The sequence below is a fragment of the Simochromis diagramma genome, unplaced genomic scaffold, assembly GCF_900408965.1.
Source record: "Simochromis diagramma unplaced genomic scaffold, fSimDia1.1 OVJJ01000141.1, whole genome shotgun sequence".
NCBI lineage: Eukaryota > Metazoa > Chordata > Actinopteri > Cichliformes > Cichlidae > Simochromis > Simochromis diagramma.
In genome coordinates this window covers 818,058-839,945 of record NW_024387350.1, presented here as the reverse complement: position 1 = coordinate 839,945, position 21,888 = coordinate 818,058, and the positions used below count along the sequence as shown (strand labels likewise).

At 41.1% G+C, this 21,888-nt stretch overlaps 3 protein-coding genes across 4 annotated transcripts in view; all 3 read left to right on the top strand.

Annotated features, from left to right (window-relative positions):
- LOC120718484 (zinc finger protein 271-like) overlaps positions 1–21,820 on the top strand; it is a 32,591-nt gene extending 10,771 nt beyond the window's left edge. The window contains exons 5-7 of the mRNA XM_040007022.1: positions 16,317–16,558; positions 16,740–16,892; positions 19,281–21,820. Of these exons, the coding sequence (XP_039862956.1) occupies positions 16,317–16,558; positions 16,740–16,892; positions 19,281–20,206 (1,321 nt within the window). The 3' untranslated portion in view covers positions 20,207–21,820. The remainder of the gene's footprint in view (positions 1–16,316; positions 16,559–16,739; positions 16,893–19,280) is intronic.
- On the top strand, positions 4,668–11,226 carry LOC120718415 (zinc finger and SCAN domain-containing protein 31-like). 2 transcript variants are annotated; one of them, XM_040006977.1, is made up of 3 exons: positions 4,676–4,996; positions 5,915–5,987; positions 10,368–10,399. In XM_040006977.1, the coding sequence occupies exons 1-3, from the start codon at positions 4,786–4,788 to the stop codon at positions 10,372–10,374; spliced, it is 291 nt and encodes a 96-aa protein (XP_039862911.1). In that variant the 5' UTR covers positions 4,676–4,785; the 3' UTR covers positions 10,375–10,399. The 2 variants fall into 2 exon arrangements, with proteins under 2 accessions (XP_039862910.1, XP_039862911.1); XM_040006976.1 differs by lacking the exon at positions 5,915–5,987 and having other exon boundaries at positions 4,668–4,996; positions 10,368–11,226.
- LOC120718417 (tripartite motif-containing protein 16-like protein) lies at positions 13,101–15,538 on the top strand. The gene has a single exon (XM_040006978.1). It carries the CDS (start codon positions 14,747–14,749, stop codon positions 15,434–15,436), a length of 690 nt encoding a protein of 229 aa, XP_039862912.1. The 5' UTR covers positions 13,101–14,746; the 3' UTR covers positions 15,437–15,538.
- Positions 21,821–21,888: the final 68 nt, after the last annotated feature.

Sequence of the window (21,888 nt, the reverse complement as noted above, 5' to 3'; positions counted from 1 at the left end):
ATTTAAAGTTTACCCCAATATGTAGCAATGTTTTATAATAAAGTTTTAGTGTAGCTGCCCTTTAGTGAGAAACAAGAAGATTGTGTTAGTGACGTGGTTATTGATGTGGTCTTGCTGCACAAAGGCTCTGGTTCAAACTTCACGCTCAGCTGAAGCCTCTCTGTAGAGTTTACCTTCTCCCACAGTTTAAAAAGATGTGCTAAATACCTTAACTAAAAAACGTACCACAGACATTAACATGAGGAAACAGTTCTATTGAAAACTGATCCACAGATTGTCTGAGATCCTCAAGGTAACATTTTGATAAGAGCTATGAAGTGCTGATCACATAGAGCTGCTGTACCATTATCGAAAGCTGAGCCAAGGAAACATGTTTCTACAAAAGACTAAAGCTACAACATTTAATAACAGCTGCTGCTAATCCAACATGGTTTACAATCCTACTGTTCAGTGGCGGCTGGCCCATAGGGGGCGCTCGGGCTCCGCCCCCCCCAAATGTGGAGGAGTAAAAATATATATTTTTAAAAAATTCATCAATGATAGTTTTACTATGTGTGTGCCCATATACAGCCAGGCGTATTTTAACATTTTCACCAGCTGACTCATTAAAGTTCAACCAACAAACGGTGTTTTTCTTCTTCTGGGGCGCTCGTCAAAGCGCCCTTGATATGCAGCGAAATAGCCTATCATTAAATGGTTGCCAGGGGAAAATAATAAATATTTGACCTATCAGCGTCGCTGAATTAAATGGTTTGGGGGCGCTTAAAATTGCGCCCCTGCAGAAAACGCGGCGAAGATTTGCTGTTCTAGAATTTTACCTCAGTCAGTAGCCTAAGTGAGCTATAAGGTCAGAGAGAGACGATGGCAGCGGTATTGTTAACGGTTGAGGCACAGCCTCCCCCAAATTCGGTTAGATCGCTTCTAACCTACCCTTTTGCCAGAAGGACAATGGCAGAAAAACTGCAAGTTAAAGAGTTGGGACCTGACAAGCCCGAAATTCAACTAACCCAGGCAACGAAGGAGAAGTCAAAAGCATACAACAGGACTTTTTGTCGGAGTTGGTTCCAGCGCAAGTCGTGGCTGACAGGCTGTGCATATTGATTTATATGATGCAGCCGGCTTTATATTGTTGCTTGATTACACCACACAACATTGGATTGATGTAGCCTAAGTAATGAGTAAGTGGACACATTCATTTTTGCTTAAAGGCTACTGGATGCTAATTTCTTTCGCTTTCTACCTGTAACTTATGTAGCTAGAGGAAAGCTTTCTGTTGTGTGTTGCCATCTAGTGGGCATGAGGTATCACTGTATGAGTTAATCACCTAGCAACAAATTAAAATTGTGTTGTTTGATGTACTCATTAAATGGGTCATTTTAGTCGATATCATAAAAATTGCCCCCCCTGAGATTTTTTTCAGGAGCCGCCACTGCTACTGTTACTGTTAATTAGACACAAAAACACCCGAGGTAACTATGATGTATTTACTACCATGCCTTTTTTTTTTTTTTTTTTTTTTTTTTTGCCTGTCCCGTTTGGCTCTTTTGCCATCAGAATTGTTGTCTAAAGGCAAAGAAAGATGCCCAACGGATTTACTTTACCAAATTGACCATCCCAGCCTTGCCGTAATGGTCCATTTGATTCACCTTTTATTGTTTATTTTATTTTCACTTACTGAATACGGGACAGACTTGACTGGGGGAAAGAAGGGGAGAAAGAAAGAGGGAAAGAGAAACAGCTGAGAAAAGGGACGGGGGAGAAGGGCAAAAACCAAAAACCAACAGAATGGGCAGAAAAAAAAAAAAGAAAAAAAATGCATATATCAATCACCTGGATCACCTGCTGAGAAAGAAAAAAGAAAACAAGCAGAAGAGAACAAGAGTAATAGAATAAACAGCATCACAATGATATATGGGAATATGACAGTAAATACTAAATATTAAACATTATTGTGCAGCACATAAGATCAACAGAACACAGTGTGCTTTGAGGTAGGAGCCAAAAAGGGTGTAGTTTGTGGGTGTGATCACCCGTGTGTACACCTGTGAGCATGGACGCGCTTGTTTTTTTTGTTTTTTTAAAGGTTCCTTCATGTAATGATCTGCTAGAGGGTGTGGGGGGGCCACAGCCCCGTCCTCCAGGGCATGAAGCAGGTATGGAGGAGATCAAAACTCCAGACATCCAGAGGCCCCCAGAACACAAGAGACCAAGGAAGACCAACAGAGGGGCAGCCGCGCCACTGTCCCAGAAAGAGCTGAGGAGAGTCCCAGATGAGGGCTCACTCAGCAGCCGCGGAGCAGAAGCCAGGGGGAGTTGCAGTGACGCGCCCGTGAGCTCCGCCGGCAGCCAGCCGTGCCTGAGTGACCGAGCCCCAGGCCGAGAGGCCGGGGGCACCCCACCTCCGAAGTGGCCCGAGCGAGCCCCAGGCTCCAGGCCCCGATAAGCGGCCGCCAAGGAGTGAGCCGGTGTGTACCTGGACGCCCATCCCCAGACACAAAGAACCACCAACGCACCGACACCTGATGGAGTCCGCCACTGGCAGGGGAAGTGGTGGTAGGGGGAGATAGGCCTCCAAACCTTGGAGGGCCTGAGATGTCCCCAGAGAGGTGGCGTCTGATACCCAACCTGACATATAGACACAGACATACAGGCACACACAGATACAAACATCCATTCCCACCCTCATGCTCTCATATGCACTTACTCCACACTCAACCAACGTGGAGACAGACATAAAGAGACGCTGTACACACGATCACACTCCCCAAGCGTACTCTACGAACCGGGTCTAGGTACCCTTGCCCCTGGAGGGGGGAACTGCACCCAGACCCAGGTGGTGTTACCCTTTTCCCTGCGGTGGGGAGAGGCAGACCGCCCCGACTCCGCAGCAGCAGGGAGGCCCCACACTCCAGACCGCAGTCGGACGGCCAACTCCTCCTCCTAGCCCCCCCGCTCCAGCAGGTCGCAGAGAACGGGGGTGAGAGAAGACTCCAAACCTCCCTCCACCCGCTCATAGTAGTGTTGATGCATGTGTGTTCTAAGGTGCATTTAAAACCCAGGAGGGCATGGAGCTACCTGCCAGAGAGCAGCAGGTAAGCGCATAGTCCCTCCTGCTAGCCCTCAATGTCTACGTGTATTTAAAATTGAGAGGTGGGCAACGACGCCAGGGGTGGGGTGTACACCCTGATGGTAATTTGGATTCCGTGTATCGTGCCCACCCCCAAGATCCTATATGTATGCGTAATGAGAGTGTGAGTAATGTGAATGTCTAAGTTGTGGGATAAAATTGAGGCAGAGGCAGCCAGAAGGGGACGGGGGGGGGGGGGGGGGGGTAGCCTCCTCTGCACCCTGGTGACATACCCCTACTCCAAGGCCCTGCATGTGTGGGTCCTGCACTATGATGTATTTACTACCATGCCATATGCCAGTCAGGGGTATCTGGAGCTCTCAAGTGCTTGCCGTGAAATTGAGTCTGGATTTCGTGAAAACAAGGAAATTGAATTTGATGACACCCCCCCCCCCGCTCCTCATTCCTCATCGGGTCGTCTGCTTGTCTTCACCTCTGTTTCTCCTGCTTAACCTCCCCTGCTCATCATTTAGCTCTGGGGGTTCCTTGGAGATGCCGTAAAGCTCCACCTGCTTCCCCGCCAGCAAACTTGCTTCCTAAGCTGCAAGTGTGATATCTCCATTTTTCCATGGATACACAGTCTTTAGCCTCAGTGCTGCTGTCCTGCGCGCTGAGGCACAGCTGTTTAGCTCACCAGCTTCTTCTTCCCGGAGAAAGCAGCACTAATGTTGCAGATTAGAAACTGAAACTGTCTGATGCTTTAAAGTGCAACAACTTAGAAAAACAAAGTTTTCCTTGCGACCTGTTCATGAACATCCTTTGTTGCCCAAACCCTCAAAATACTGAACGAAATCTTTTTTGTTCAAAACAGCTCCCTGATGAAATATGATTCTTAGTTGCTCGATCATGTTTAATTTCGGTACTAAGGAAATGTTAATTTCAGCATCTTAGCTTAGCTTAATTTAGTAACACAATCTTTACTTTCACATCACTGAAGAGAGGTCACAAAACAAAACTGGATTATCAATTCTTGTTCTGTTGTACAATGCCACACAGTTTGTTTTCCTTGTATACAGTCTCTGCTGCTGTGTGCTGTGCTGCACTCACGCAGAGAAAAGAGTACATGTACAGTTATCCCACTGACACAGAGAGGAGAAAAATAGAAAGAACAATCTAAGCCATGGATTAAGACAAACATAATTGTGTAAATGAATAGTGTTCAAGTAAAAAATAAGACTATCTGTTATCATATATGCTTTGATAAATGAATCACGATAGAGTTGCTTTATCGAGATGTTTTTGTTATCATACAAAGAATTTGTGGACAAATACAAAATATCCATACATCTAACAGTATCAACTGACGTTTTTAATGCTGCACCTAAACGTGTCCTCATAATGTATATAATATAATAACCAAAGTCAGCAGGAGGACCTGTGATCGATACTGTATCAATAACAAGTTGAAGGAACTGTTTTTCAGCATGTTGCACATTCGTACGAACCTGTTTATCCTGTTTTCTGTGATATGAATAAAGTTTTGGAGGAGAAAAAACATTCCTCACGTGACTGGAGCAAACCACTGCAGAGCAGGGGAGGAGCCAAGAGCGGGGTGCGCAGACATGGCTGCTGTTTGACGAAGCGGATCGAAATTAAAGGCGAGACACAAACCGTCACGTCAGTGTGGATCTGATCCCAACGTCTGTATCGCTTCATCGATGCTTGTATCGATCCGTCCAGCCTCAGCGGAAGCAGCAATGAGTTCAGCTCAGTATCTGAGAGAGTTCATCAAGGAGAGACTAACTGCTGTTTGTGAAGAAATCTTCTCAGAGGTTCAAAAAACCATCGTCCAGTATGAGGAGGAGATCAACCGTCAGCACAGACTGCTGGATATCAGCCGGAAACCCGACAGAAACTCACACATCATAGGTATGGACATGTTTTTAACTCTGTGCTGTTCAAGCTCAGATTCTTCAGTGTGACTGACTTTACTAGAAGATGTTAAACTGTAGTGTTCCAGGTTTACTGGTTGTTTGTCAGCATTTCGACAAAACTCCGGACGAAAATTGGAGTTTAAAAAGACCCGTGTTCAGACGTAAACACTACGACATAAATAGTCAGTAAGATTAAAAAAATATAATGCTAATAATCAAATAACAGGATTTCAGTTGTTGGCCAATATAGGCACCAGCTCAGCCTGTAGATTAGTGAGTTAGAACTAAGAAACTATTCGCTGTTATTTATTTATTTATTTATTTATTTATACTTACTGACTAAATTCAAACAGACCTGAGTTTATTTCAAAGGCTGAGCAGATATAGGACAATTCAGTGTTTCCACAAACATGAAGAGATGTTTGTGGAAACACTGCAGGGCAGACATGTGACCAAAGGCCATGATGTTACTGTAGACACAGACTGACCTGCCTGTCAGGTCAAATGTGCAGTTAGTTTGTAGTAAAAGACTAACTATGATTAATCATTTCCCTAACAATCACTGCACCCCCACTCAATTTTAGATAGTCAGTGCACCGGTTTACATGCTGACACACCTGAGTGACAAACCGTCTGTCAATTAAATCATCACGTTATTCATGATGAAAATGGAAACCATTCTGCTTCCCTGAGAATCTTTTTTGTTGTGTTTACATTCTCAGGCTGATTATATGCACGTCACCACTTTAACATCCTGTAAATTGCATCTGTCTGTTGATTTTGTTAAATGAGTTGTGTTATTGTTGGGATCCATGTGAGCAGCTGGTGAACTGATGGAAGCACATTTTCTTATTTTATGCAATTTTATGTACCTGCCTGTCAAGCTGACTGACCAACACAGTGTAACTTACAGAAGGTGAAGGCATCCATTCAAACGGGTCAGAGGCATATCAAGAAAACCATTACATGGGAACTACATTACAGAGGTACACAATTACAAGTCTGATCACCAGGGTTCATTACATATATTTACCTTTGATCAAGACATTGTTTTTGTAACACTGCATGTAGATTATATTAACACAGACATATTTTGTATGAACGGCTGTTTGCAACTTGTTGTATTGGCAAATTCAGTGAAACCACTGAAAGGCATTGCAGCTCCATTTAAAGACACTTATCAGCACCAAGTGCTCTAAACTTACTATGACAGGTATGCTGCATGCTGAAATAAATATAATTTACTTACCAGCCTACTGGGAAAAAATTATTCCACTGTGGTGCGTTTATAAACTTTTGGTCAACGTGGTTGCTGCTAAGTGTCAATCATTCCCACCTCTTGAACTACAACCATTTTCTTCTGCTTATCCAGGACCGAGTTGCAGGACAGCAGCTTAAGCAAGGAAGTCTGTACCTCCCTCTTCCCAGCTAACAACGTAGCTGAGAGATATAATCTCTTCAGCATGTCTTGAACCTGGGCGTCTTTTCTGGTGACATGGTTGAAAAACCTTTTCTTTTTTGTATAGCGCTTTTCTAGTCCTTAGAAAAGCGCTTTACACAACCAGTCATCCACCCATTCACACACACACTGGTGATGGCAAGCTACATTGTAGCCACAGCCACCCTGGGGCGCACTGACAGAGGCGAGGCTGCTGGACACTGGCGCCACCGGGCCCTCTGACCACCACCAGTAGGCAACGGGTGAAGTGTCTTGCCCAAGGACACAACGGCCGAGACTGTCCAAGCTGGGGCTCGAACCGGCAACCTTCCGATTACAAGGTGAACTCCCAACTCTTGAGCCACGATCGCCCCTTGAAGCTTCTTATTGGCAAAGCACACCTGATCCAGGTAATTGGCAGTAGGTAGGGCCAGGATATCTCAAAAACAAGCAGGATGCTGGCCCTCCAGAACTGGAGTTTGACACCCCTGCCCTAGGAGATGGGACTACAGGAGTGAGCCCATCTATCGTCTTCGGGCTCTAACTAGCTAGGGTATGGCAGGGGTGGCAAACTCCAGGCCTCGAGAGCTGATGTCCTGCAGGTTTTAGATAACACCCTGGGTCAACACACCTGAATCAAATGATTAGTTCATTACTGGGCTTCTGGAGAACTTCAAGAAATATTGGAGAGGTAGTTTAGCCGTTTAAATCAGCTGTGATGGATGAAGGACACATCTAAAACCTGCAGGACACCGGCCCTCGAGGCCTGGAATTTGCCACCCCTTTATCACGATATATATTTGAAAATTTGCAATAACGATATAACTGACAATATAGTCAAAGGAGCTTGCAAAGAAAAGCGTCTGGACTTCTTTAAGTTGCTTGAAGACGTTTCACCTCTCATCCGAGAAGCTTCTTCAGTTCTAAGGTCAAATGGTGGAGAGTCCCAGATATAAACCTAGTGGGAGTAACCCCCCACAGAGGGACAAAAGGACCCCCTGATGATCCTCTAATCACCTGAGCCAAGGTGTGAAACTGGGTGTGGATCCCAATCAGCCAGGGTTTCGGGTGAGTTCATTGTGAAACCTGGCCCCACCTTATCATGCGAATTCCTGAGGTCAGATGGCCCAGGATGTGAGTGGGCGTTAAGGCGTCTGGGAAGGGATCTCAAAACTGGATTATAGATGGCAGAGAGATGGTGTCGTAAACCCCCGCCTCTGTTCAAAGATGGTCGCTCACAGTGGACATAGATGGCATAGATGGTAATAACAATGGCCTTTTTGCATGTTCTACCAAAAAATTGTGCTTTGGTGGCTATCTGATGGACAAACACCAAACCAGTTCCACACCACTGAAGTTGCACCATTTTTACAAACCAATTCTGGTTCATCCATTTCACTCAACGATCCACTTTCCCCCTTCTCATCTTCCCTTGCCGCCATGCTTTTCCGGCCATGTGCGTATGAAGTCAAAGGCGCTGCACATGCGCGTTTTACCCATATTCTATCGCGATATTTTATTTTCTTATCGTTGCATAACATTGTACCGGTATTACTGTGAACAGTATAATATGGCCCAGCCCTACTCCCTACCCAGGTCTGGTTCCAGGAGCATGTTTCTGCTATTGATTGTGTATACAAATGTTTTTGTTCACACTATATTTTAATATATTTAAATAATGCAAACACTTAAAAAACTCATAGGTGATAGTTTTTACCTCCCCAGTCAACTCAAACACTGTGTCTGGCATTTATGTAGTTTATCGAGTTTAGGCTATCAGGTCACTGTTTACCTCATAATGCTGATTGTGGACATTCCCAACTATTTACTTTGGAGGAGATTATAAAACTTTGTAAAAGGAGTAAATGAGTCAGGGAACACTTGGACACTTGGTGATTGAACTCTCTGTGATGTGAGAATGTAATTAAACTGTTTATTGGAGGGAAAGTTGCATGTTGAAAATTCATAATTGCAACAATATCATAAATAAATAAGCATGTTCATGCACCTTTGTGTGTGTTATACCCTTGACTAAAGTTCAGGCGATGAGGTTTGAGGTGTAGATGAGAGACAAAAGAGACCAGTGGTGGAGGAGGCATGTGAAGAACAGAAGGAGAAAGAAATAATGGGAGATACATAGGGAGTGTCCAAATTCATGGGCTGCATCCTTCTGAGGCCGCAATTGTAGGTCGTTTACGTCACAGTGACGCGACAAAGGCTGTCCAAATTTGTAGACTGTTCCGAATGCAGCCGACAAATGCGTCCTCCTTTTCCCCGAATTTGAAGGATGGTACGGGTGTGTCCTTCGTGGCCCACCATATCCCAGAATTCATAGCGCAGCCCAGCCAAGTTTTAATATTTCTCTTAATGCTCTTTTTGGGTCACAAATAAACTTTTAACATATTTTCAGGCATGATTGTTGCTGTGTAAACTTCAAATATCTGCTTGGTTTATCAAGATATCACATATTTGCAGAAGTGCTCCGACGTTTTCGGAGACGTCTGTTATCCACCAGCTCGATAGCTAGCCGGGAGCTTGATGGTCAATAGAGCCGGCGAGAATAGCAAATTCACGGCACATCATTTCACTACCCAGGTTAATCATGATATATATGTCACTTAGACAACCTAAAAATGTTATTGTTTGGCTTTTTTCAGTTTTATTTGTTCGTGAGTAAATCGGTTTGGCTGAGATTAAAGTTATTAGATTAGATTAGATAAAATAAAACTTCCCTTGGGTGGGTTCCTCCTTGGTTTTCACACAGCTGAATAAATGTCTAAGCTGTATTTAGGCATTTAAAATGTTTATCAGATATGTCCTGTCTTAGAGAACTCTCAGGAATCAGGAACATTCTAATAAGAGGTTTGTTAGGGTAGAAACAGTTAAGTGTTCCACCTCCTTTAGGTTAAGATGAGCAATTGGGGGGTGCTCAGGTCATTGCATCAGCACCTCACCGTATAACCCTGACTTCAGCAAATATAAGAAAAAATTTTGGTAATTTTTTTTCATCATCTCCGTAACTTTCCTCCTTGATCCTTTGCTTATACTGAGGCTACTGGCTTGTGACTGGCTCTGGCTATTTTAGCTTCAGCCACTTTCAGCAACCTTGTTACCTTCTTTAACAGGTTCATGTTTAAGTTTCTGATAAGGGTTGTTAGAAACGTTTTCATGGCAGTCAACCTGCAGTTTACTTTGGTGACGTTATTGTTCACAGTGAGGAGCTTTGACTTTAACAAAATGTGGTAACTGTAAATTTTACCAATTGAGACATCACTGTTTCAGTTTGCGATCGTAGGTAGCTTTGTTCTTTTCCACAAAGGCTTTTTTGTTCAAACATGCTTGATATCATGTAGCACATACCATCGTTTCACAGTGTCGTAGCCTTTAGCAAGTCTACTTATATGGTCACAACATTATGCTCATAATCAAAATCCCTGAATGCGATTTTCACTTTGAGCTTCACTGTTGAGCTCTATTGTGACGGTGGTTATTAACTTTCCCTGTTCAGACAGTCTTTCTGCTTCCTGACACCAAAACCCAACATAAATGCTGCAAATATGACAAGAGCAGTGTCAGCAGAACCCTATTAAGCTTGTATATTCACAAATTTATATATTTATATACTAATATATATATAAGCTATGTGCTCTTTATTTCTGATGTGACATTTACACATTTGAGCCCTGAAACTTTTAATTTTAAGCATTGAAAATATGTATATGTTTTCTGCTCATCAGTACCTGTAAATCCCCCCCCCCAGCATCTGAGGGTGCCACCAGGGGTGCCTCGTGTGATGAAAATATTATACATTCATATATTTCTTGAGCATGACTGGGACCTTACTGTGGCACCAGTTATGCTGAGCTTTGTAGTTTTTGTATAATTACATGAGTGACCTTGTTTGTTTGTTTTTTTCTGTTTGTTTTAGTTCCTGAAGACCTCCCACAACTACACGACTGTGTGGAAAATGAGAGTGTGGATGAGCAGCAGGTCTGTAACCAGGAGATGAACTCCAGTTTAATCTTTTTCCAGATTAAAGAGGAACAGGAGGACCCAGAGCCTCCACAGATTAAAGAGGAACAGGAGGAACTGTGCAGCAGTCAGGAGGGAGAGCAGCTTGGACTGAAGCAGGAGGCTGATACCTTCATGGTGACTCTAACTTATGAGCAAAGTGACCACAGTGAACCAGAACCAAACAGTGAGCAGTACCTTCCTCTCAGCTCTCCTGAAGCAGAGCTGAAGAAGAGAACAGATCATGGTAAAAGTCTAGACGACACTCTTGTGTCAGACAGTCAGAGTAAAACTCATACAAGGAAAAATTCTGTGCAATGCAACACCTGTGGAAAAATGTTTCCCTATAGATCCCATCTGATTACACATCTGAGAGTTCACACAGGTGAGAAGCTGTATTCTTGTACCGTTTGTGGGAAAAGATTTGGTCAGAAATCCGATTTGGAACGTCATGTAAGAATTCATACGGGGGAGAAACCGTATTCTTGTGCTATTTGTGGTAAAAAATTCAGAGAGAAGTCGGGTATGGAGCGACATGTGAGAATTCACACAGGTGAGAAACCGCATTGTTGTAGCATCTGTGGGAAAAGATTCATTCAGATGATACAATTAAAGAAACACATGAAAATTCACACTGGTTAAGGTTTCATGTAGGACAGCTGTGAGTCATAGCAGCGTGTTGGTGGTAGAGCTCACACTGACCAGAAGTCAAATTACTGCGACACCTGAGTGAAAAGCCATTCTCGAAGTGAAGGGAGAAGCTCACTTTAAAAAAACAACAACCCAGAAACATTGTAATTCTTTATCAATCAAAACACAAGAGTGATTTATTTGTTGAGACTTTTATTCGTAAAACAGAAGCAACAAAGGTTGTTGGTTATAAATTGATAATGCTGCCCATTCATACTTAGCATTAAGGCTAAAGTGTGACCCACCTGCCACTGGGACACAAACGTCAGTAAAAGAGCAGTACGTTCTGAGTAAACTAATCATGTTCTATGTTGGTTGTAATTCACTTTTTATTTAAATAAATGTATTTCTATAAATATGTAACTTAACCTGCTCTTAAGTAATGTAAAGCTGAATTTCTGTTGTTATTACTGCAGCCCACATGCAGTACCATCATGGCCCACCAGGAAGCACTGCCCTGCACTTTGCTGCCTTACTGTTAAAATTGTTTCAGGGAAAACCTGACATTCTTGCATTTCATGAAGGTTCTAGTTCAGTATGCTCCTGTTCTTTTATTTTATTGTTTATTGGAGTAATTATCCTTTCTCAAAGTTTAAATAAATATTTCATCAAAACTTCTTTTGAGTATTTTTTTTTTATCTCTAGAAAATGCTTTCCCCGCTCCGGATTTCAGATAAATACGGCCCGGTGTATTATAGTTTCTGTTTGCCTTTCCATCCTTTAACGAGATGCACGAGTTGTAGCTGCAGTAACAACTTTGAATTTTTTTCTGAGTTTTCTCATTGCTTTTTGCTCATCAAATCAGTCATTACTTGTATTTTATTAGATTTTATGTCATTATGTGGTACAGAAAAATACTCAAATTCAGATTCCTGGTGCAAAATTTGAGATTGAGATGAAATTAACTCCAGAATCCAAAGGTCTTGAACAATATGAAAAGAAATAGCATGACACCGAGGCAAAGACTCGACAACCAGATATGAGGAGGAGAGTTAATTCACCCCCAGGGGGAAATTTACAAATTCCAGCATCCTGGATGAATTTGAGGATGTTCTGTTCCTTTGACTCACCTTTTTCAGACTGAAGACATGCTATTATGTTTTATCTGTTTTTATTTTTCAGTTACAGAAGAAATGCATTGAATAAAACAAAGTTTAATATTGATTAGTCTGAACTGGATTATTATTATTATCATCATCACAGCATTCGTTTAAGCAGATTTCTAAAAAGCCAGCAGGATAAAACAGAGTGAGACTTTGTGCCGATGTAGAGCTGCATGACTGTGCTTAAAGTGCCACTAAGTATACATCAAGACTAAATATAAGCACTTAATGGCATTCTGTGTTTTACAAGCTGTTTATTGAAAAAAAAACAACAACTTTAATGTTCTGATTGAGTTTGCTTATTTTTGTAGAAAATCAGGGGCTTCCTTCATTTCCTGAGTCATCATTGCTTATATCTTCATCCTTTTTCAGTGAGTGAAGTAAGGGACTTTTCCAGCGCAGTGTTTAGAGTGCTTCATTTGGTGAAAGCTCATAATGCACATTTCAGATAACTAATAAATAATTCAGATCTAAGGATATTGATGGAATAAAAGGCACACAGTTATGTGCTCAATGTTTTGCTAAATCCTCAATACAAACATATTACACTGCAATGTAATGAACACAGTTACACAAAGACTGTCTGCAAATATTTACTAAACCATTCTATGTACTACAGCATGCACGTAATGGTAAACATACTGGGTGCAGAATTTATTTAACTCAGCGGTCCCAGACCAGTTTATGTCCGACAATATTTTCACGGACCGGCTTTTAAGGTGTCACGGATCAATACAACAAAATAAAACCAGTACCGCTACCAGACAATTGAAGATTTATTCATAACACATGGGAAAAGACCCAGGGAAACAGAGTTAATGATAAACACATTAAAAAAATAACTATAAAAACCCTGAAAACCATAAATTTCACACCCGAGCCTCAGCTCTCGCGGCACCTGTCTGTGGCTAATAAATACTGGTCCTTGTCAGGCCACCTGAGTCCAAAAACTGGTGGTAACATAGCCAGAAATAAAATTTATATTTACTAAAATGTAAAGCTTAAGTCACGTAAATCACTAGTATTTCAAAACGAGTCTGTTAAATATTCCTGATTTATCTGGATGCAGCAGACACAAGATACTCCAATAATAGTCGTCTGTATATAAAATGATACTGAGCTAAAGTATTAATATTTACCACAGAAGGTAAAGAAAGCTTCTCCAGATGAAACCCAAGCCAAATGAAGCCTGTCAGTGTAATGGTCACCCTTGAACTTTTTCATCAGTGCAAGTGCAATGCAGTAGTTGAGAAATGCGTACTGAAGAAAAGATAACTACTATGAAAAATTATTCACTTTTACACAGATTTTTTCTTCTTTTACAGTCTTGGCTTATTAATTCTGAATAAAACCTATAAAAACTTTGTGATCTGTTTTCCTGTTTTTCTTCACAGGAAACCAGACTGATAGTCACTCCGTTCTCTCCAGCACTCTGTATTTCATCAATATAACCATTCTGACCTTTAACCCTTTCCATTTTGAAATATTATGCGTGGAGCGTAAAACCATCGTGTTTATTATTGATGATATACCAATGAAAGCACTGTAAAGTCCCCTTCAGTTTGAACTCTCAGTAAACTTGATCCAACACTGGAAAATCACATAGATCAGCACTAGATGACAATTTATTGTTGTTCTCATTTCATGCGTCACGTCTTTGAGAAGGATCGCATCTCACAACATATAGACTGTTCTGAGCACGAGTGATCAATATATAATGTCTGTTTGTTTTATTTATGGGACTTCATTAAAGCTTTTTATTCCCACATTTTTCACTCTGAACATAATGGAAGATGGACTGTGCTCTGTTAATGGGAGATGTTTTTGCAAGGGAGTGAGATAATCAAGTCTTATGGCTCAGAGTAATGGTGGTAATCAGAGGGCACGAAAGTCCCTGTTTTTCTGATGAGATCATGAGGGGGATTTGACATAAAGAGTGGGTGAGTGAACCACTCTATAAAACTGAGAGAGCCCTTGATGTAAGGAAGTTCACTTTCGGTTGTGCTCTGGTCTGTGTCTCTACAGCTTGATCTCCTCCTTTTTGTCTGTTTTGTCTTTTTTAGTTTTCTTGGTGTTTTGAAAGTTTCTTTCAGTGAACTATTCTCCATATTAATGTTCCATCTCCTGTGGAGTTTTTTTTTCTTGGCATGCTTAAAAAAAATGCTTGTAACATCTGGCTTGATTTTTTTTTTTTTTGTTCAACAGCTGACCACTGACAGCAAATTTTCTGGTTCCTTTGCTCTGACATATTTACCAGCTGAATGTCTGGTGTAATCTCAAAACTTCAAAGAACAGAGAGGAAAAACTCAGAATCTGAAGCTGAAACACACTTTGATTTTCTGTGGAGAAAGAGAAACCAGCATATTTACTGCTGCAAAGAGGACAACAAAGAACATCTCACTATGGATCTCTGAATTCCAGGAGAACTCGGGCTCTCGTCATGATAAGGTGATGAAGATTTTCTTTTTTTACTGATCAACAGAGTATCTGTTAGGTCTGCATAATGGATGAACATAAATGCCATGAAACAGTCCAAGCTGCAGCAGAAAGGAAGAATGATGTTTTACACTCAGCAGCAGAGCCAGAGACCAGAGCTGGATTCTTAAGATATTCGCATAAACTTACACTGGATCCAAACACAGCACATAAAGAGCTCTTACTATCTGAAGGGAACCGAAAAGCAACATTAAAAGAAGGCGGACAGTTTTACTCTTGTCATCCAGAGAGATTCACTGAATATGAACAAGTGCTGAGCAAAGAGAGTCTGACTGGACGTTGTTACTGGGAGGTGGAGTGCAGAGGAGGAGCAGTTTATGTAGCGGTCGCATACAAGAATTTCAGCAGAACAGGAGGTTTATATCACTGTGGATTTGGACTAAATGAGAAATCTTGGGCATTACGTTGTGACACAGACAGTTATATATTTTACTACAACAAAGTCCAAACTGTCCTCTCAGGTCCTCGGTCCTCCAGAGTAGGAGTGTACCTGGATCACAGAGCAGGTATTCTGTCTTTCTACAGCGTCTCTGAAACCATGACTCTCCTCCACAGAGTCCAGACCACATTCACTGAGTCGCTCTATGCTGGACTTGGTCTTGTGTGTTATGGAGTCACTGCTGAGTTCATTCAAGTTGAGACTGAAACACTGGGTGGACTGAACTTTTGCTGTTGTGGCCCCAAAATTAAGGAATAACTTGCCCCTCTATGTTAGGCTGGCCCCAACACTTGAGATTGTTAAATCATTTGAAAAAACATACCTTTTTTCCAAGGCATTTGATTAGTAGTACCATTCAGTTTTTGGTCACTTTTAATCTTCTTTAGTTTGTTCATTTTATTTATTGTATATTTTATTTTATTCATTTTTACTATTTTTTATTTATTTATTTTATTGTTATTGTATTTTCTTTTTCTGTGTAATGATTGGTTTTCTAACTTTTATCACTGTTTTTCACTGGAAAGTACTTTGGTCAACCATGTTGTTTTTAAAGTGCTCTATAAATAAAGTTGGATTGAAGTAAAACAAATAGTTTTATCTTGAGCCCTGATTTTCAGAGTGTGCCTCAGGGAAATCCAGCCCTCCTAAAACAAAAGAGTGCACAAAGGTATTAGTATGTGCAAACTCATTCGGGGTCGGAGTGGGTGGGCTGTCCCATCTCGCTTCCATCGCAAAAAACGAAGTTCAAAAAGACTGAAAACAAACGTACAATAAAGTCACAAATTTAAGAAATGCCAGAGGGTTTTTTTTCTCAACGTGGCCCTAAATCTCCTTTGTAGAGAGAGCCACACACCAAACGCGCAAAGCGTTTACTGAATCAGTCACGTGGTACGGCCGAACGTCAACACGAAGGTCATCAAAACGAGCCCGACACAGACGTCTGTCATTTTTTCCCTGCTGTCCACATTTCACTCCAGTAGGTGGCAGTAAGGAAGTTTGCCAACTGCCATCAAGCTCAGAAGAAGTAGAAGGAAGGAAGTGGAGGGGCAAGTGTAGCTGTTTGAGTGGAGCGGTGTGTGCAGACATGGCTGCTTTTTAACGAAGCGGACTGAAGTCGGAAGAGAGACACAAACTAAAGTATTGATCCCAACGTCGGTTTCACGTCATCGATGCTTGTATCGATCCGTCCAGCCTCAGCGGAAGCAGCGATGAGTTCAGCTCAGTATCTGAGAGAGTTCATCAAGGAGAGACTAACTGCTGTTTGTGAAGAAATCTTCTCAGAGGTTCAAAAAACCATCGTCCAGTATGAGGAGGAGATCAACCGTCAGCACAGACTGCTGGATATCAGCCGGAAACCCGACAGAAACTCACACATCATAGGTATGGACATGTTTTTAACTCTGTGCTGTTCAAGCTCAGATTCTTCGGTATTTGGTTGATTGGTGATAAACCTGAAAGTTTATCAGCTTCTCCAGGATTTCTCTAAGCTGATGTTAGCTGAGAGCAGGCAGCTGTTACTTTGGTGATGAATTGTTGTTCTTGTGTTTCTTCGTTCCTCAAGACCCCCTACAACAACACAACTGTAAGGAAGAGGAGGACCCAGAGCCTCCACAGATTAACAAGGAACAGGAGGAACTCTGCAGCAGTCAGGAGGGAGAGCAGCTTGGACTGCTGGAGACCATCTGTGAACCTGATATAATGTCACACAGAATAGGTATGTAAAACTGTGATGGTCGTAATAAAAATGAATTAGGCCTGCAGCTATTGATTATTCTATCAAATAATGGATTAATTGGATAAGAAGTACTTTTGTCTCATTAATGTACAATAATAAATATTATAAAGAGGAAAAACACTTTCAGAGTGCTCATTGGTTTCCATTTATAAGTTTAACAGTGAACATTGTCTTTTTGTGCCATGTTAAAATGTAATTTTTTTTTTTTTTAAAGAAATCTTCTTCTTAAATCCAGAATTTCAAGTACAGTAATGTTAAATACAATAAGGTATGCATGCAACCTCACATAAGGCATGAAAAATGAGCCTTTTCTCTGTTGGAAGGTTTTATCTCCTGAGTGTGGAAGATTTGGTTTGTGTTCAGATTTGAGTTTTTTTCCATGTTTAGGTGTGCAAGGGAACGATTGAGTATGTATTGTAAGCCTTGCAGTGGGTGAAATGAAGAAGCATTCTGAATTTTGTTCTGAGCTTTGATGCAAAATTTTGTGCTGCCGAAAACGAGACGTTATGACAGGGCCTTTTACCGACATGCATGCTCAGGCTGTAATCACCATTAAGATATTTACTAGGAAAATTATCAGGAGTCCTTCATCAAACCACTTGAGCAACAAACTCTGACAGAAAAGCTTTGCACCTGCTCCATCCACCACGGTTTCTTTTACACAGAAGTTGTTTTAAAGTATGCAGATAAACTATTAACTTAGTGTTTAAATTATGCAACTTGCTGAAGCTGGCCTATTTTATACAGAAGCAGTTCTTGTAGCAAACAGGGGTGAGCCAAAAGGGGGGCATGGGGTGTACTAGATCATATTAATTTCAAGGCTTGCGTAACATTTTTCAGATTGAAGGTGAAATAACATAAAATATTATATTAATTAAATAAAATTTTCACAAGCCAATAAAAATGTTCAAGGGCCAGTAAACTCTGAGCCACAGTCTTGAGGGTTGTTAGGTTGGACACTGAATTATTACAACCACTAGCACTTTATATAGCCTCTGTAGAAATTATCCACATATCTCACTTATCTTAACTGCACTACTGTATAGCTCTGTGTAAATAATCATTCTGTACATGCGATAATTTTTAACCCTACAACTGTTTATAACCTGCATAGTTCCCATTTCTGTATAACTGTATATCTCAGATTTCTGTATAGTTTTTTTATTTCATATTTATATCCTGTTCATATCCTGTACATAGCTTGTACTCACTACAGCCTGTACATACTTATAGTTATAGAATATTCACAACATACTTCATACCGTGTACATTATAACATACCATAATAGACCCATTTCTGTAATATACTCACATATCTATATTATTGCTAATATATATTGTAATATATCTATATCACTAAAGCACTTCTGGATGGATGCAAACTGCATTTCGTTGCCCTGTACCTGTGCATGTGCAATGACAATAAAGTTGAATTCTATTATTATTATTATTATTAAATAAAATCTACACCATCAAAACATCTTGTTCTCTTTTCAACAGCACAAAACTGTCCTTTGATTAAAATCAGAAAGTCTTCCAAGAGGACAAAATAATTTTTTTTATGCCATAGTTTAGATTGCAGATATCTATATGAAATATATTATTTGGCTTTGATCTTTGACTGTACTTGAAATTAACCTAAATACTAAGAGAAAGATCACGTGTGTCCTGCATGAGGATAGGGATTTGTGTTGGTGTGTGGGGCTGTAGCCTGTAAGTTTATATAAATCCAAAAGTAATGTAATGAACAGTGTAACGAATAACTCCTTCCAGGCGGAAATAACTGTAACAAAGACCTGACACACACAGCGTTTGACGTGTTGTGTTTTCTTTTATTTTGCTTGGTTTAGCAGTTCACGTTTTTGGTTTAAGGCACTCTCGAGCCAGGAGTCAGCTCCCTCCGCAGCTCCTGCACTGCACACACTCCTGTCAGTCTCACCTGTTACTATATATATGGAGAGAGTCATTAGTCAGCACACACACCTGTCCCCTCTGCCGCCCTGACACCGCCTCAAGAGTTCACTGCACCACCCTTCCACTGCAGCGGGCCAGAGACCACACCCCTCCCATAGTAGCATACTGCATTACTTTAAAGAACGGTTATGAAATGCCTTCGACATGCACACACATACAATTAATTTGCATATATGTAATGCCTTTGATATGCTGCTTAGAGATAGTCGGGACTCTCAAAGTGGAGCCAGTGAGAACCTAATAACAATAAGAGAACCATTAAAAATTTGAATCGTTAAGTGATTTGAGAATGGAATTGGAATAGCTAAATCCTCATCAAATCTGATCACTACTGAGGGGTCAGATCAGAAAATGTTTTCTCAACAGCTTGTTTTTCTGCATTTGTCTCTTCAGACCTCCAACAGCAGCATGTTGGTGAGGAAGAGGAGGGTCTGGGTGAGGAAGAGGAGGGTCTGGATGAGCAGCAGGTCTGTAACCAGGAGAGGAACTCCAGTGTGGACCAGGAGGACCCAGAGCCTCCACAGATTAAAGAGGAACAGGAGGAGCTCTGCAGCAGTCAGGAGGGAGAGCAGCTTGGACTGAAGCAGGAGGCTGATGCTTTAGCAGACAACACTGCTGCTTCAGAGAGTCAAACTGAAGCAAGGGAAAAGTCTCTACAGTGTGACACTTGTGGGAAAACGTTTCAGTATAAATGCTTACTGGCTGCACATTTGACAGTCCACACAGGAGAGAAACGGTTTCCTTGTAGCAAATGTGGCAAAAAATTCAGTCAGCTGACACGCTTGAAAAATCACATGAGAATTCACACAGGTGAGAAGTCGTATCCTTGTAGCACCTGTGGAAAAGAATTCAGTAAAAAATCAGCTCTAAAATCTCACGTGAGAGTTCACACAGGCGAGAAGCACCATTGTTGTAGCATCTGTGGGGAAAGTTTCATCTGGAGTATGCAGTTAATACGGCACAGGAGAATTCACACAGGTGAGAAGCCATATTTTTGTGGTACCTGTGAGAAGAGATTCATTCGGAAGATACAGTTAAAGGATCACATGAGAATTCACACTGGCGAGTGTCCGTACTCGTGTAACAGCTGTGGGGAAAAGTTTATTGACCTATCAGCATTGAAAGCTCACGTGAGAATTCACACAGATGAGAAGTCGTATCCTTGTAGCACCTGTGGAAAAGAATTCAGTAAAAAATCAGCTCTAAAATCTCACGTGAGAGTTCACACAGGCGAGAAGCACCATTGTTGTAGCATCTGTGGGGAAAGTTTCATCTGGAATATGCAGTTAATACGGCACAGGAGAATTCACACTGATTAACTGTTTCATGCTTAGAGAATATGGGGACAGCTGCGAGTTATAGCAGTGTGCTGGTGGTAGAGCCGACACAGGGGAGCAGCCTTTTGCAGGAGTCTGCTCCTGTTGTGTAGACTTGTTCAGTTGTTTATTATCCAGGGATCGAGTTCTGTTATTGTTCTACTGAAGCCTCGTCTTTTTCTTTTTTAATCAAAGCAAGAGTAACCAAAGCTGAGTGTGTTCATTCAGGTTTTTAAGTCTCAGATAAACATCTGGTTTTAGTTTTTATATATACTTGAATATATTGTCTCACAGTCACACAGTGTAATGATTTTCAGGCATGGTACTTGCACTTTGCTGTTGTTGTTGTTGTTGTTGTTTTTTAATATAAAAAAATCCAGCTGTGTCTGCTAAATGCAGAATAAACTAAACTAAATAAAGATTACCTTCAAACTTCTTTTGACAGAGTTTCACTTTCAGGAGGAAAATGTTTTAATAAGTCATAATAAGTCACTTATTGTGAATTACAAAGTCTGTGGCACAAGAAATCCAACAGCAAATGTCTTCTGCCTGTTGTAGCTGCTACTAGGAGTGTTTATTTGTTGGAGGGTGACATGTTATCAGAATGAGTGCATAATCAGCTCAAACCTGTCTGTCTAGAACACTTCCCTGTGGTGCAATGGTTGCAATGGAAGTCGTGCAATGGTCCATTGCACCACTTCCCAGTGGTGCAATGGACAATCATCTGACTATGGATTTTAAAAAATCCAGGTTCAACTTCTGGCTGCTTTAGTCTCTTTGCAGCCTCCCTATGAGGGCGAGAACACACTTTATGGACATGTAGATACTGGGTAAGGGAGAGATGCTGGTGCTATTAATCGTTTGGATTCAAATGAAGGTTAGAACAGCAGCTCTAATGTCTTGTGTGGATGTAACTGTATACTGAAAATATCACAGTGTCACGTCAGTGCACTCGTAGAATAAAAAAACAAGCGCTTCATTTCTTTGAATAATAATTTTATGTTGTTTCTCTTCTACTTCACGGAGAAGTCAGTAGTTCTTTATTGATCACAAAGATTTTTTTCTCACTTTGTGCATTTGTGAAGAATGTGTCATTTCATCTGCATTGATCTGTTTGTCTGCTGTTTGTGACTCAGCAAACACTGCAGGAAGTTTACTTTTCATTATTATAATCAATGAGGAGTTCATTGTATTTAATGTGAACAAACTCAGGTTATTTTTTTAAAAAGGAAAAAGTCTTGTGTTCATTCCAGGATCTGACAATGTGAAGCTAATCTGAGAGAATAAATGAAGCAGTTTTCCTCCTTGGTGCTTTTGCACTGATTTATTTTGTTGGCAGTAAGTTCACGAGCTCTGTGTGTCTGACTTGATTTCATATGCAAGAAAATGATTACACACAACTGAACCTGCAGAAAACATTAAAGTGAGACTGAAAGACAACTGTCACACAGAGCGGAGGGAGACACCTGGTGGACAAACACAGACATGACAACAAAAAACACTAAAGCGCAGAGGGATGACAAACAGCTGGAAATAACTCCAGGAAAGGATTGCTGTGCATCAGAAAAACACTCAGCACACACTAATATCTTGTTGGCTTCATTAAGGAAGTGAAACTGGCTGATAGTGTAGACACCAGGCTGTTTTTTAATAACTGGTTTGTTTTTCAATCTGAGCTCCAAAGG

Coding starts and splice junctions, on each gene's coding strand:
- LOC120718415 (XM_040006976.1), top strand. CDS start 4,786: ATGCTTGTATCGATCCGTCCAGCCTCAGCGGAAGCAGCAATGAGTTCA. Junction 4,997..10,367: donor CAGAAACTCACACATCATAG/GTATGGACATGT, acceptor TGTTTGTTTTAG/TTCCTGAAGACCTCCCACAA.
- LOC120718417 (XM_040006978.1), top strand. CDS start 14,747: ATGGATGAACATAAATGCCATGAAACAGTCCAAGCTGCAGCAGAAAGG.